This window comes from Alosa pseudoharengus, unplaced genomic scaffold (genome assembly GCF_046254945.1).
Source record: "Alosa pseudoharengus isolate Yale_2024_CS ecotype anadromous, Long Island Sound unplaced genomic scaffold, YU_APseudo_1.1 YU_APseudo_1.1_scf_13, whole genome shotgun sequence".
Classification (NCBI taxonomy): Eukaryota; Metazoa; Chordata; class Actinopteri; order Clupeiformes; family Clupeidae; genus Alosa; species Alosa pseudoharengus.
The window spans coordinates 17,518,249-17,535,095 of NW_027468598.1; the positions used below are offsets into that span (position 1 = coordinate 17,518,249).

A 16,847-nucleotide genomic window follows, 5' to 3' on the forward strand; every position below is an offset into this window, starting at 1 on the left:
TTTTAAATTTTTATTTAAAAAAAAAATTGGGTTGCTTTAATTAGTTCTATTTTATTTAATGTGACCTTCTTCACTACTCTGAAAGGTCACTATAAATGCCAGATCTTTGATAGGCCTCATTCTCTATCACTCGCCGTCAAAGCATCTCACACGGACACACACACACACACACACCTCAGAAAGCACAAACACACAATACCTCAGGTTTAACACCAAAGTTTAATTTCTCATCTTCTGATACAAAAAACATTCTTAAATAACAAACTTGCTTTTTAGTATTTTGGAGTTTGTACAAAGATAAATTAGCATTTTATAATACATTAATAACAAAAATACCTGTTCCTTTACAAATCCACTGTAAAAAGTACTTCATAGTGTCTAGTGTCTCAGGCTTTGCGTCTTCCAACAGCATAGTTGTCCTAGGCACTTTTTTTTTCGAAATGCAAAAATAAATTTCTTCTACATTCATAACTTCATAGAGGCAGTGGAAGCCACTGTAGATTGTCTAGCCACTTGGAGGTGGGAGGTTGGTCGGCTGAACATACAACAAAATCTGGTTTGTTTACTCATATAGATACTCATACGCTTAAAGAACTCATTAGCTTCAGTCACACTTGTTGGGAATTCACTAACTTCTAAAGATCTGCTGCCTTGCCCACCCTCTCTCAGAGTGTGTGGGTGTATGTCCATGATTTGTGTTTGCAAATAGTGTTTTGTGTGTTTGTGATGGTCTGTGTTACAGGGACCATGTCCGTGGAGACTGATTCCACGTCTTTTTCCGTAAGACTATCTGAAGACTATAAATGATAAATTAACATGGGAGAATACAGAAAACAAAAGTTCATAATTCTTTATGGGGTTAGGGGTTTATCAAGAGCACCGTCTAAACTGGGAATCTCAGGAAGCAATGAAAGTCATCAGGGTGACTCCTGTGACCAAAACAAGAGGTAAAATCGTCCTGTTTGCAGAGTAGTGAAAGGTCTACATTTCCCAGGTGCCTTTGTGTCACAACAATTACCACAGTTTGAAACAAGTAGCACCAGACATTTCTGACTACACCAAAAGTAATCATGATCAAGGCACTTCTACTGTAATAACCATTTCCATAGAAAATATTTCATAGTGCATTTTTTTCTCTTCTCAGTTAGGCTGCACTGGATTTATTTAGCATAGTCATCTGCAAGTCTTCAGCGCTTTGACCATCCAGTGTACAAAGAATCTCACAAAAACACCTTAATCAACACCATAGAGGCCAGGGGATCAGAACCAAAAGGATGCCGCTACATGAATACTCAGTTTCCCTCTGCTGCTTCACCGTCACCAATGCTACACAGTGACCACAAGGGGGCACTGTTGGCTTTCTGGCTGCAGCCAGTGAGCCTCTCAGCAGTCAGCCCGAGTACAGCGCAAGGAGCTATCTTAGGTATCCCCTGACTGAGTGATCTCCACTCAGACACCTCCTCAGTCCAGCTCTCTTAGCTAGAGAGTCCGAAATATTCTTCCCAGAGCCTCCCGGGTATGTTACATCTGTACAATCCGTAGAGCCAGCGACTGAGCATTTAAACCAGGAGCACTCAGTCTTCAGTCCTGTGTCTTGCATCTAAGTCGCTCACGACCACTTGATCTCCCAGGAGAGACACGCCACCTGTCCATGTGTCTCAGTCTAATTTTGGGTTTTGTTCCTCTGGGTCCCAGTCTTGGCCCCTGTCTTCTCTCTCTCATTTAATCTCTCTCTCTCTCTCTCTCTCTCTTCGTGCGTCTCTGCCGTCCTCACACTACCGTCTCGTTCCCCTTGACCGGCTTGACCCAGCCATTGCCCGCTCGCTTGCCCCTCTTTGTCCTGCTCGAAGTCACCAGGCGGTTGGAGCACTTCTGCCAGGTGTGCAGCGTCTTGGCCGACCAGATCCACATGCCCGAGGTGATGCCCACCAACAGCGACATGAAGATGCGCAGCATCTCGGCCGCCATGTAGGAGTCGCGCGCCGACTGCTTGAAGTCGGCCCAGTTGGAGATCTCGTAGAAGTAGCAGGCGATGACGCAGGACGCCGGCACCGTGTAGAGCACCGAGAAGACGCCGATCTTCACCATGAGCCGCTCCAGCTTGTCCGTCTTGGTGCCGTCCTTCTGGAGGTTGGAGCGGATCTTGAAGAGCGCCACCAGGCCTGCCGCGATGAAAAGCGTGCCGATGACCAGGTAGGTGAAGAGCGGCGCCACCACGAACCCGGTCAGCGCGTCCAGGTGCTGGTTGCCCACGTAACAGAGGCCCGTCAGGTCGTCGGCGTCCACCAGCCGCATGATAAGAATGACGATGGTCTTAACGGCCGGGATGGCCCAAGCGGCGATGTGGAAGTAGGAGCTGTGCATCTCGATGGCCTCGTGGCCCCACTTGAGCCCGGCGGCCAGGAACCAGGTGAGTGTGAGGATGACCCACCAGATGGAGCTGGCCATGCCGAAGAAGTACATGAGGAGGAAGACGATGGCGCAGCCCGTGTTCTTGAGGCCCTCCTGGACCAGAATGGGCACGGCTGCCTCCTCCAGGTCGCAGGAGATGCGCTCGCGGCCCACCGTCAGCCGCACCATGAACGCCACGCTGTAGATGTTGTAGCACATGCTCAGGAAGATGATGGGCCGCTCCGGGTAGGAGAAGCGCGACGAGTCCACCAGGAAGGTGAGCACGGTGAAGGTGGTCGAGACGAAGCAGAGCACGGCCCACGCCGCCATCCACACGTCCGTGAACACCTTGGCCTGCCGCCTGTACAGCCCGGCGTCGTAGCCGCACTGGAGGGCGCAACTGTGGCTTCGCTTGACCCAGGCGTACTGGTCGGGGGCCGAGCCCAGTGTCTGGCACTCCTCCTCCATGGGCGGGTGGGTGCGGATGGTGTGGTACGGCCCGTCGTCCTCCGCCGGACCCTCCATGCACATGTGGTTCTGGTCGTTCTGGGGCGGAAACAGGCTGCAGTTGAGCACCTCGGGCCACACGAAGCCGAACTCTTTCAGCACTGGCAGGCACTTGCGCTTGACGGACAGGCACATGCTGCCGCAGGGGCCGATAGGGATGGGGACTTTATCTGTGCACATAGGGACGTAGACCGAGCACAGGAAAAACTGATGGGAGAAAGGGAGAAACAATGAAAGGGAAAAGGTGTGTGAGAGATTAAATACCATATAATGCAGTGCAATTAATTACCATACAAAAGCTAACACAGTAAACTAAAGCCCTAAAGCAACAAAAGCACATTTAACTTATGGAGAGCAATGGGATGACAATGGTGCTACTGGGTATTTGGTTGTAAGCTTGTAAATGTAAAATAATAGTGAGATGTTCTTGAGTTAGCGCTAGAGATTCGACTGAGTCAAGTGTCCATACACATTTTTGCAATTGTCTACAATAAATGATGAACGGTTAACCTACACAAAGTAAAGGATTTGATGCACACTGAAAACAGTAAACATTTTGTTTTCAGTGTGCATAAAGAAAAACATCTGAGATGTATATGCGCTTGTCAGAATTTTGAAAATATTGTAGTTTGATTAACTTGATGTAAATGTTACAAATTCATACTGAGAAAAATAAAAATAAAATAGCACCGTCTTGTCGATAACATTACACATAGCCTAATCAATAAATCACAAAGCAGGGCAAAATATGTTTTTGTTATAGAAACTTATGAATGGGCTTTCTGATGAAAAGCAGTCCACATTGGGCTCTGTGATGTTTGAAAGCTCTCGATGGGTGGGATCTTTTTTGTTTTCTGCTTGTGGAGGGAAATGTCAGATTTTCGCTGCGGTCACAAATGCGCTTACTCGCAACCACTAAAAGGACATTATAACACAATCTTGGTTGTCGGCGACTCTAAGCTACTACTGTTCAGACACAATGAGGTCTAGGACAATTTTAGCTTTTGCTATGTAGTGATAGTGGTATTTCAGCAGTTAGACGTCCTAACGCTCCACTGAAACAAACACCTAAATAATCAGCTGTCTATTTAGACTACCGTGATATTAACAATACGTGGTAAATAAACGTGATCTCTCTTACTAAATTAACCACACGTTTTTTGTTCTCGGCTGTCGGCACTTACGATAGTCTGAGATGGCGCAGAGAGATTGCCAGCATTTAGTTTGACTAACAAATGTTGAGCGTATCCCCTTTACCTGTGTTGAGCTAAGCGTACAAATCGCTGACTTGTTCGAAAGTGACCAGTGTAGCCTACACACGGCAACATCCGCGTAACACGATAATCCTAATGTAAATTTGCAGTTGTGTAGGTTAATGTCATGTGGTCAGAGCTCGCAGAGAGCAGCAAACTGGCGGAATAGAGAGTTTCAGTAGCCTGGCTGAACAAGTATGTCTTGCTAACCTTTAGTTGACTCGAACACCCGTACTGTATCAGTGGGCTGAAAGTGGTGAGTTGCAGTTCTGCGTCGGACTGGAGCACATTGCCGACCAAATTGGGCATCTTCGTTACATTGTATCCCAAGTCCTGACACATAGAGATCCGGATGGGATCGCAGGTCATTTCTTCTTCATCCCCAAATGTGTGTGCAACTCCCAGCTGGCTAAGAAGCACAGACATGGACAAAAACACCACAATATCCAAACAAGAATTCCACCGCATGATTGCGTTTGTTTTAAATCCCCTTGTAAGATATGTCTCTTAGATTCCGACTAAATTCGCTTCGCAGTGTTTTCAAGAAATTAACCCGAGCCGCTGGGTGGGGAACTGACCACAAAAAGTAAGTTGACTTGCACGCCCTCTGTCAGTTTTTTCCCACAATTAAGTGAATAATCAATGTCCTCATTCGATAATGCAGTTAACTAAGTTGAACGAGATGCATCGTCCTTAAAAAAATAGATGTCCCCCTTTGCAAAACGTAACAAGCAGACCAGTGCGGTTCCTCTAGTGTGTCTTCGTTTTGCTGAGACCTCTGGTCCCGCACTCTCCGGTGACGCTGATCGTTGCGGCTGGGCAGTGAACGCGGTTTCTGGACAGCCTCCGCAGCCTAGTTTGGTAAAGAGGGAGCCGTGTTGGTTTCTCACGTCGCCGATCCACCAATGGGATGCAGTGCGATCGAATAAGGGCGGTACCTTAGTGGCTCAAAACAGATTTAGCTCTCTGCTCTAGCGCTGGCCCAGCATCGGTTGCAGACCGGTGCGAGGTCTGTGGCGACTTGAAAACCAGCACTTATTCGAAATATGGGCATGTTTACCTTTTATTTTTAGTGTCAGTGGAGGGCATTAATCTACTTCTACGACAATTTAATTTGAAGTCATGCACCATGGTTACAAAGAGCATTTAGAGCAGCTCACGGCTGACCGTCCAGTTTAAGACTCTTCGTCCCTTTACATATAACAAATTAAGCGCTTAGCCGCCTTTCAAAATCAGACAGTTTGTCTGGGAAAGAGCTATTCAGTCGCGTGTTATTAATATTAATTGGATAATTAGCTTATAAATGCTCGCAACAGCTGTGAGGGAAATAAAATGATGGCTTCCAGCTGAAATGCTGTTGCTGTGTTTGTGTTTACATTTCATTGACCTCATGCCCACCCTCCTAGTGATAACTGACCAGGTTTTTGCATACCACAGACGCCCGGGTGGTTAAATCAACGAAACTCCGGTGCTGGAACGGTGAAACGGTCCGGAAGAGGGCGCGGCCGGGTGGGACTCCTCTAGGCTAAATTCGCGCAACCTTGTCCGTTTCCCAGTTCGGAGACATCGTAAGGTGAGTCACGCTCTAAATTCACAGGCTGTGAGTTTACGGGAATGTGACCATCACTGCCTCTCACTGCTGTCATGCACGAGTGGCCAACTGGTCTCTTCTGGTCCCACCCCTAAGTTAGATAAGTCCCCACTGTTAGTAAAACCCCCACAGACAAGGTAGTTAATGACTGTGTGCAATGATGGTCTTAGTTCCACAGTTGTAAGTTGAGGATAAAACAACACAGTTCTCAGTCTCAAGTCCAGCACACATTCACTTATGCCATGCTTTCACTCATCCTTATTTTTAAGTGTATTGTCCGTGGAGGTCAATGCTCCAACTTTTCCATACAACTCTCTCTCTCTTTCTCTCTCTCTCTTTCTGTCTCTAACACACACACACACACAAACACACACAGACACACAAAACACAAGCGCGCGCGTGCGCGCGCACACACACACACACACACACACACACTAAACACCTGTTCCAACTTTCTGTGTCACTTGCCTCATTTTGAGAACGATTAGTGCCATGATTGATGCATTCCGTTTGCCGTGAGTTCTAGGAATGATCTCGAGCGTGCACGAGCGTCTCTCCCTTGCTGTCTCAGCAGCTCCAAGCCTGAACTCCCACATATCTGGCAAGCTCGAGATGTTGACCCATGATGACTCAATAGGCCTTGACAAATAGGTGAGGAGAGTTGCTGTATGGAAGCGGACTGTACTAGAGCAGTCATCCATCTTTAAGTGGGCAAACTAAATTGCCGCTGTCTGTTACTAGAAGCCTAGGGTCACTCACAATATTTTGTCTGGGAAACATTTTTTTCGTGATATTTTGTAATGGATCAGAAATATCAGCCAACCAAACGAAAAGTGATTAGTGGCTCCAATGACCATACAGAAGCCGAACGTGTAGCATGTCAGTGATTTGCGGAATAAAGCCCCAAATGGCCAACCGCATCTGCGCCTTGTGTTATCCAGAAAACATTCTGAACATGAACATTCGGAAAGCCTTCCTCTGTGTCTGCCAGGTTTGATGGGCCTGCCTTAGGACACCGTTCATTTCACACATTATTTCTCATGCCTTACTGATAACTGAACATGAACAGCCAATGTGGGGCCATCTGTTGGTTTTTAATGCCAGAATTAAATAAATAAAATAATAAAAAAAAACAGAGTGATAGAGAAAGGACAAGAAGGGAGTGGCTGGCCACTTCACCAAGGCGCTGTAAAAATCTGTGATGTTTAACCAGCACACTGTCTTCGGAGTAACCACAACGACCAAGGCCAGGTCTGGTGGAGCAATGCACTCTGGGAACTCATAAGTACATCGCTGTGGAAACCCTTGCAGAGAAAAGCACTGATTTGGTGGTGAAACATGCATGTCAGCAGTGTAGAGGAATGGGAGAAGGGAGTCTGCTCTTGTGTCACAGCTGTTCTTTCATGTTCTATTCTAATGATACATTTGAACTCAAGACAATTTCATTTGAGTGAGTCTAGGAAAACTGCATACTTATAGCAATAGTTGAATTGTTTGGCATGACCTAAAACTGCAACCCAATGTTTGACAGCCTCATTTATCACAGCATCCATTGGTTATGATATTCCAGACCCAGTTATTGTCAGACCTATTGGCTGGTTTGAGAATTGGGGCCCACCTATCAATCTGCTGGAACATTATTAATCAAGTACTTTAATGATGCTGAGGTTATGGTTTTGGGTACAGTGGAGAACAAATACTATAGTACACTCCTGCCTATAGCAGAGTGCACAGCAGGGTTAGGAGAACACATCCGTAAAATAACACACCATGAGGCTTATGTGATTGTCAGAGGCATCATCATCACTCATGAAAAGGACCCACAGAAGTCTCCATCAGCTCCTTCCAATATGAATAGGCCCCAAATTGCCAACTGTAGCAAAGATCAGTGCACCAAGTTAGGACAAGCTAGCGATAACATAGGGGGAAACACTGGCTGTTTGGGTGTTAGCTAGCTGACCACCCTCCCCAATGCTTGCGTAAAACATGCAAGCCAGAACAAAGGGGCTACACAGTTCTTAGCTGGGTAGAGGAGTGGAATGGCTAGTGTCATAAACACAGCCTACAGAATGGCCTGTTAAGTTGCTGGCAACTTGGGCAGGTTTGAAATTGCACTTTTTCCCAGCCATGTTTTCCTATAGTTAAACTGCAGCGAGTTATTCCTGCCAGCAAGAGGCAGCTTTTTGACATGCCAAATGTCACCATTCTCAGCTCAGGGAAACCATATTGAACAAATGAGGTAGGCCTACAGCCTACTTTCTTGACCAACTCTTTCCAGTCATTCCACTGTTGTTTAATTGAGTTCACTGGGAATAAGTCAAATAATTCAAAACGATTAGTAAACGGTGTAAGAACTGGAACTGCAAAAGCTGTGTTTTTTTGTTGAAGTCAATTTCCCACACAGCAACGTTTCCTGTAGCTTCAAATGCATATAATGCACATGCCAACTGACACCTGTTTAGATAGCCTACGAAAAGCATAGACAAATATTCAATAATGCGAGATGGCAGCATGCCCGGAAAGAGCATGATGGGTAACACAAATACAGACCGCAACGTGTTGCCTCTGTGCGTATGTATTTATTATGACCGCCGCGCAGCGAAGCGGCGGTCATATAGGTTTAGTCAGAATTTTTTTTTTCTTTTTCGCATGCCCAAATTTCCGTCAATGAGTCCCGGGACACTGAAAGACCGGGGTACACGAAACTTGGTGGGCATGTAACCCCACATGGATAGCATGGAACCATCGTTTTTCGTTTCGATCTGTAGCCCCCCCGCTGGACTGGACCCCCGAAAGGAGGGTAGGGCAGACACAGTTTTCTGTGAATATCTCGAAAACCGTAGGGTTTAGGAGGACCATTTTTTTTGTATGTTGATCTCAAGGGGCCATGTCAACCCATTCCATAACCATTCATTTCATGTATAGCGCCACCTAGTTAAACACAAAAAAGTAAAAATGAGGTGTTGTAATTGAAGGTATCTGTGACCTAACATAGTCAAAACTGCACGAAATTGGAAGTGTAGGATCATTATGACACCCTCTGTATGCACGCCAAATTTTGTGGAATTCCGTTCATGGGGGGCCACACAATAAATTAATTTATGTTACTATACACCAACTGGCCTGTAGGTGGCCGGAGACAGTTTTCTGTGAATATCTCGAGAACCGTAGGGCCTAGGAGGTCCACCTTTTTTATGTATGTTGGTCTTAAGGGGGCATGTCAACCCATCCCATTACCACTTATTTCATGTATATCGCCACCTAGTTAAAAATTAAAAAGCAAAAAATTAGGTGTTTTCATCACAATATCTCTGGCTGACAAGGTCAAAACTGCACGAAATTAAAAGTGTAGGATCATTATGACACCCTCCGAATGCATGCCAAGTTTTGTGTACTTTCGTTCATGGGGGGCCTTACAATAAAATAATTTATGTGTACATTTAGTGACGTACACCAACAAGGATTCCCGGGACACTGAAAGACCGGGGTACACAAAACTTGGTGGGCATGTACCCCCACATGGATAGCATGGAACCGTCATTTTTCGTTTTGATCTGTAGCCCCCCCGCTGGACTGGACCCCCCGAAAGGAGGGTAGGGCAGACACAGTTCTCTGTGAATACCTTGAGAACTGTAGGGCCTAGGATGACCATTTTTTTCCGTATGTTTGCCTCCAGGGGTCATGTTAACCCGTTTCATGTGCACACATGTGCACAAACAGATACACACACACACACACATACATTCACAGTAATCATACGTTTGACACATACTCACACAGTAGACATATGTACGCTTGCATGCACAGGCACAAACGCAGGCACACAAGCACGCACACACACACACACACACACACTCACACACACACACACACTCACACACACACACACCCACACACATAACATAAACATACTGTAACACAAACAATCAAGAATTTCTCAGAATTATGAACAGGCAAGATGGAGGTGGGGTTGTATAAAATGAATTTTACATGTAAAATCTATGAACTAATCATGTTTTGGTACTTGTTGTCTAGTAGATACCAGTGAGAAATGAGTGTGGATAATGCAATTTAGTGAGACAGTTAGAATCATATAGGCCTTTCAGCGTGATTTCTTTTTGTGGAAAAAATGTGCTGGACTGGGCGGCGGTCATATTTTGTACCGCTCTGCGGTACATCTAGTTTTCTTAAGCGTGGCGTGCGTGGGTGACTGAACGGGATGACAAAGTAGCCTAGCTCGTATCACATTGTACGCGGGGGAGTGCACGGAATGCTCGACATGAGCAGGAATGGATTGTGAAAGCGGCGAGGCCACGGTCGATCTCTTAACACGACATTTGTAACCGTGTGGGACACTCACTGATTTCACTTAGGCCTACTGGCTAAGAAAGTGAGGCATTATTCAGTCAGTATCATAAACCCATCTCACAGACTGTAATAACAGCCAGTCAGTCCACATTTGCATTTGCAGACGGAAATACATGAAATATACTTATGAACAGAATTATATAAGCCTATATATGTTCCCCGCATATGCGTAGGCTATAGGGCTATCACAATGTCACTCCGTTTACCAAAAGGCTAGGCTACATACATCGCTGACCTGCAAACTTAGGTCTATTTCAGAAACACTTATTTTTGGAGAAAGCTCATTAAAGAGTGACTTTGACAGTTTGAGTAATAACGAATTACGGCGGTTGCAAATAATTTATTATCTCCTGGCTGGCTTGCAATTGCCTCGAAACAGATAAGGCCTCTCCTCCATCAAAACACGATGAGCCGCTGGCAACCTAACGGGCTCATGTGGGCCAAGAACTACAGGGGCGGAACGTTATCTTGCGCCACACGTTGGGCTAGAAATTCCATTTGAGAATGCACTATGCATACAGCCACAGGGCGCGCAGTCACGCGATTAATATGCTGATCTAGGATTTAGATGAGGGGTTTAAGGTGAACCTTTATTTATGCAAAATTGCATGGGGGTAAATTCCTCTGCGCCGACCGTCCATGCGTGTTGAAAACACAGCTCATTTGGGGCGACAGGTCATTGCCTTGATCGTTTTAATATTTTCTCTGTTGAGGGGTAACCGGCCGTTTGACACACCGTGTTTTGGGGTGCCACTGAAACGTGCCAAACAGTTAGAGAGCTGGCTGCATGCATTTAATTTGGTGGCAAGCTATTTCATGCGTCTTGTCAAAACAGGTTTTGTATTACATAGTTCTGCAATTGCTTAGCCTTCATGATCACTACAATCATTTTACTGTCTTAAGGATACCATGAATTATCATTAACTGAATGAACAAACACTGGTCATATCATAGAAATTCAAATGATATTGCTGTAACAAAACAATAGCCTAGAACAATTAACTAGAAACAAGTATGTGAAGCCATTCATCTTGATAGCAAGTGTTGTTACGTGTTAATGGCGAAAATACAATAAATCACTTTATTTAATCACATTTAGGATTTTGATAATAAGTTTTAAATAAAGTATGTAGGGCAGTCTCTTCCGGAGTGTTGTAATGTTCTAAGACGCCTGTTATTATAGATATGGACGGGTGTTAACAAGCAGAACATAGTATAATATTTTCAGGTCTTTATCTAGATTTTGATAAGAAGGGATTAGCACACAGAAGGCTGTGTCTGTATTAATAATATGTGTGTGCACTGGGTTCGAGAAAGAGAGAGAAAGGGAGAGAGAAATATAAATTAAGAGAAGGTGTGAAAGAGAAGTGGGAGTGAAAGGATTCCACCTATGAGTTGCTGTAGCGCTCTGTCTGTCGGGGAATATAATGTCAAGGACCTGCATGCAGGGGCGCTGCTAGACAAATTTGGGCCCTATGACAGACAATATTTCTGGGCCCCCTGATGCCTGCATGGCCTTCTCATACATGAAAGCTGGATCTTGTCCTTTAACTGTACACACTTTTTTGATGCCCTGTAACCAAGTAACCTTTATGCATGTACACAATCAATAGGTTTTAATCACATTTCTGCAAGTATGCTTATAAAGGTTGTGTGTTATGTGAAGAAAGTTATTTTATGAGAGGAAGATTACATGTGATTATGTGTGTGTCCATTTGTTGACATGTGTGTGTACGGGTGTGAGTGTATGTGTGTATGGGTGTTAGTAAAATAGAAGGGCTATGGGTCTCTGAATCCACATTGTAAAGTGTGTACCAAGCCAGACTTGGTGTCTGTGTATGTGGGTGGGTATGCATAGCTATACATGCGTGTGGGCATGAGAATGTTGGTAGTGAAAGGTGTGAATACTATGTGTCTGTGAATGCATACCTCCATGCAAGTGCGTGAGTGTTTTCATTTGTCATCTGGGCGAAGCGTACATGTCAGTCAGGGTGTGTGTGCGCGAGGCATGCATTTTTGTCTCTGTCTGTGTGTACATTATTTTCGGGCTGTCTTTCTGTGCACTTGCTCGTGAGAAGCTGTGAACGGCATGCGTCAGTGGAGGCTAGCTGTGTGTGCAGGAGTGTGTGAGTGTGACTGCCGGAGTGGTATACAGCTCTGGAAAAAATTAAGAGACCACTGCACACTTTTCTGATGTCATCCTACGGTTCCTTCTGATGTCATCCTATGGAACTCATTCGAACTCATTCGAATGAGTTGACGGTCATATTCAAAATTAAGAGACCAAAATGAAGGTGACTGTGTCTGTTTATGTTTATGTCTGCTTGTGTTTTTTTTTTTTTTTTTATGTATTCAGCGTTAAGAGAATAAGAATATGAATGCTACAGTAATCAGTATGTCACTCTTTTAGGGGTGTAAAGTAACACATATATGTACCGAATGCAGTCTTTAACAGTAATCAACAGTAGGCTTTTTTGTGTGTGGACCATGTTTCAAATTCGAGTTCCCAGTTCCCAGACAAACATATTAAGTGGTAGATCATATGTGAGTTTAGTCAAATAATGTTGAAAAACATGACACCTTTTCAAAGTATTATTCCTGTTGTGCATTAATAATATTGTCAGTAAATTTTAGGCTTGCAGTACATATAGGCTTACCATACTGAAAATTAAACGAACTGTGACTCCAAAACTGAGGTACACACTGAACCATGTTTTTTGTGTACCGTTACACCCCTACACTCTGTGCATGTATGCAAACTTGTGTCCATGTATTGTATCTGTGAGGTACTGTAGTTAATTGTAGTGTTAAGATTCTCCAGTGGTGCCTCTCCTGATGACCTTTTACCACCAGCAGCAACCTGAGAGAGAGGGCGCGCGCGAGAGAGTTCGTTTAAAAGTCAGGGTTCCACACATTCCTTATAGAAACATAAAAATGTCATGCCATGTGGCAGGTAGGTATAAATGCACACATGCATATAGGTATAAATGCATGTGTGCATTTATAGCCTGGCTAACGCCAGACCTCATCTCATTGAGATGGGGTCTGGGAACTACACATGCATTGTCTCGTATTAGAGACGTGGTTTACGAATGCCCAGAGCCGTTTATTGGGCACTACGAATGTCTATCAAATGCATCTGTACGTAGCTCATAACCACTTCGGTGGGTGTCATCGTCTTGCTGTCCCCCCTCCGTTCTGTGATTGGTTCCTTCGTTGAGGTGAAAATTTGGTCCATGGAATCTAGGCTGCCTAGCAGCGTGAATTAAATTGTGCGTGTATGGCAGCATGGGGAAACCCAGGCTACTGCATTTATGTATACATGCTACTTTGGTTTAACATAAAGCCCTTTACATTACATGCTTCGCATCTACCAACCAATGGCAAAGGCCACAGGGAAGGCCCCATTTCCGGCCCTTGGGAGCAATGCTAATTTGCTCAAAGCTACATTGGCATGAAGTTGATAGGACCCAAACCTTAGTGAGAAGGCCCTGGAGTCACAGATATCTGCTGGACTGGCTGTAATGATAGTCTGTGTCTACATTCATCTCAACCTCGAGGTGATAGCATCAGCATTTTTTCATGATTGTTGGATGGTCTGCACGGTGAGAAATACCCAGCACTGGATTCATTTATGCCACGATTTTGAATGATCACCAAAGTACCTTAAATGAATACCACATTACAATGAACAATTTGTTTGGGTCTAATCTAAGTTAGACATAACTACTACACAGCTCTATTGAATATCCTGCATTGTGTATTGTTGTCTGCTGCATAAACATCCATTGCTCTTTGTTACTATTCATATTCACATTCAGGCCATGCTTATTTATAGCCTGGCCCTTACCGCCTGTGACTACGAATTCTCTTCGTCATACATACGTGCGAGGCTGAAATCAAATTTTGGCCGGAAGTACGTAGGATGGTAACACCAGGCTAGCTTATTTAAGGCTTACCTAAAGATATTCGTCAACTAAATAAAAAGTGCATGTCCAGTTAAAATACGCATTTGAGTAGCACATATGCTTTCCTATAGGCTTGACCTTAGGAAACAGTTGAACTATACCAATAGAGATGTCTAGCATGTTGGCCCTGGCTCTTCTCATGCAATGCCCTTCGCCTTCCATTCTCTATTAAAGGTTAGGGTGATGTATTGTTCACTGTGGAGTCTTCAGACGTTTAAATAATCAAAATAATTAGCCTGCCGTTCAGTCCAAACCTTGACTGGACGCCAACTTCTGAGTGCACATTTGGAGAGGGAGCTGTATTGCGGCCTATTAAAATAATAGTACTCAGTGCATTTTTGCAGTTTATCTGATGACAGACCGTTGAGCGTGGTGATGTGGCGAGAGGGGGAGAGAATGCGCAAGGAGATGAGAGTGAAGAAATATAGCCACGGTGTAGTGGGAGGACCGACCAGGGATGGACCGAGCAAGAGCGAACGCAGCGGCGAGCGAGAGAAAGACAGGAAGTCGAGTCCGTTGAGTGTTTTATGCATTTCCCGTCTGCCTTGCCGAGCAATTTCGTCCTTGTGTGGGTGAGCCGAGGAAGAGGAGAAGGATTTACAGCGGCGGGCTTCCTCTGGTCCCGTCGTCCTGCTAAATCACGGCGGAGCCGGCGTGGCCTTCCTCCCTCCACACTCCTCCTCGCAGTGGAAAAAGAGAGGAGTGAACGCTGGATGCAGAGACTGAAAAGGGAAGCTGAGAAGTTTTGACTGCAGCGCTGTGGGCTTTTTTTTATTTATTTTTTATTGTTTTGCTATTATTGCCTAACTGAACTTAGGCTGCGTTGGAGGGACTTTACCACCCGGCTTTTAATAGATTGTAATGAATGAAGCAAGCTGTGCTAATTAGAACACACATACTCTCTCTCTCTCTCTCTCTCTCTCTATTTCTTCCTCTCTCTCTCCTCTTTTTCTCTCTCTCCCTCTGCTCACTCGCACTCTCTCTTTCGCCAGGGAGGTCTTGGATAGGCCCGGATGCACTGAGGGAGTGTTGGAGTCATAAAAACGTGCTCCAGTAGTAAGCACTGCCACCAGTGTTTTCCTAGGTCCAAAACCGACTTCCCACCAACCAACCGACACATTTCCTGTTGAGAAATGTGCGGTGGCCTGACTCCCCCTCGGGCGACGATGAAGAGGATGTAACAACTGCTTTATGGGAGGGACCATTTTCAATGAACTCCTCACTCAGGACACAAGTGTGTGTGTGTGTGTGTGTGTGTGCAAGTGTGTGTGTGTGTGTGTCTGAGTGTAGGTGTGAGTATGTGTGTGTGTGTGCAAGTGTGTGTGTGTGTGTGTCTGAGTGTAGGTGTGAGTATGTGTGTGTGTGTGTGTGCTTGCATAAATGTGTGTGTGTGTGTGTGTACATGTGCATCAGTTTGTGTGTTTATGTGTGTGTACATGTACCGTAAGTGTGTGTGTGTGTGTGTATGTGTGAGTGTGTGTGTGTACATGTGTGAGTGTTGTTGCATCAGTGTGTATGTGTGTGTAAATGTAAGTGTGAGTGAGTGTGTTCTTGAGTATTGTTGCTGCTCAGGGCAGATGGAGGGATACGGCTGTATGTTTTTACAGTGTGACGGGCGTCTGGGCTCTTCTGGCCTGTTCTCTTGCAACACAATGGCTGGAGGAAGAGACCCTGCGATAGTCTAGCTTGTTGTTTATGTTGGGGGGGAGGTGGTGGAATCTGGAGAGGTGGGTGTGTGGGTGGAGGAGTCTGTGTGATGCTATCAGCAGGAAGGCCGCCACCAGAAACGGAATAGCAGATTTTCTTCTCTTTTTTTCCCCTTTTGCTCCGGTCGGGATGTCGTGGATTTGCCTCTACACGCTGTAATGAGCCGCGGCCTGTGGAGCGTGTTATGCTTTGTGTTTGGGCTACTGCTGATAATTTCTCTCCGGTTTGTTTAGTGACCTCAGACACCGGTCAGCTGAGAGGACGTGGCAGCGTGACAAAGACCTCCCAGTCACTCAGCAGAGCTGTTCAAACTTCATCTTCAATATAGTGGATGTTTTACAGAGTATAATAGTACAGGGCCCATTCACTCACACATTCATACACCATCATACACTGTGTGCAAGATGCCAGCCTGCACATCGGGAGCAGTTTGGGCTTCACATTCACTGCGTTAGTGAGGAGCCGGTATTATTCCGGCAGCCATGGGGTCAGACCGGGTTTTGTTGGTTAGTTTTTTTTTTTTTTTTGCTGAATCTTGTAGACTAGGGGTAGCTCTTTAAGATTTAGGAGGGTGCCCGGTGATATCCCTTGGGCAATTTCATATATTAACCCTTAAAGCCCTATGTGGCAAAAGCATGGAAAAAAAATAGTGGCTGTATGCAAGACGCCAGCCTGTACACAGTTTGGAGTTCACTTTGACAGCGGAGGATCCGGTATACACAAATTAAATATTATACATGAATGAGTACAATGGCGATCTTCACTTAAGCATAAATTATGTATAGGGTAAACATAAAAACATGTATATGTTTAAAATGATCTAATGCAGTTTTTTTTATGTTGCGGACAGGGACACGGTATATGTGGATTTGTTTACAAACTGGCAAAGATCTTCTCCGAACTTAGAGCCATGTTTACTGACAATGTAATGTTACACGATTTCATACAAGTGCTGAATTCTAGCACAATTGCTGTAAAGCAAATTTGTGATTCTCCGTGTTGGGGGCGAGTGAAGTTGCATGGCTGGTTCTCAGAGGACGGGTAGGGTACGGCTGGGAAGGC

General features: G+C 45.1%; 1 protein-coding gene across 1 annotated transcript; it reads right to left on the minus strand.

The window, feature by feature from the left end:
• Positions 1-200: 200 nt before the first annotated feature.
• fzd4 (frizzled class receptor 4) lies at positions 201-4,965 on the minus strand. Its single transcript, XM_076282345.1, has 2 exons — positions 4,362-4,965; positions 201-3,105 (listed from the first exon to the last, which is right to left on the minus strand). The coding sequence occupies exons 1-2, from the start codon at positions 4,617-4,619 to the stop codon at positions 1,771-1,773; spliced, it is 1,593 nt and encodes a 530-aa protein (XP_076138460.1). The 5' UTR covers positions 4,620-4,965; the 3' UTR covers positions 201-1,770.
• Between the last annotated feature and the right edge of the window lie 11,882 nt (positions 4,966-16,847).

Bases quoted from the DNA above. Each gene is read 5' to 3' on its own strand.
- fzd4 (XM_076282345.1), bottom strand. From the start codon at position 4,619: ATGCGGTGGAATTCTTGTTTGGATATTGTGGTGTTTTTGTCCATGTCT. The intron at 3,106-4,361 runs GTTAGCAAGACA...TTCTCCCATCAG, and splicing joins GGTGTTCGAGTCAACTAAAG to TTTTTCCTGTGCTCGGTCTA.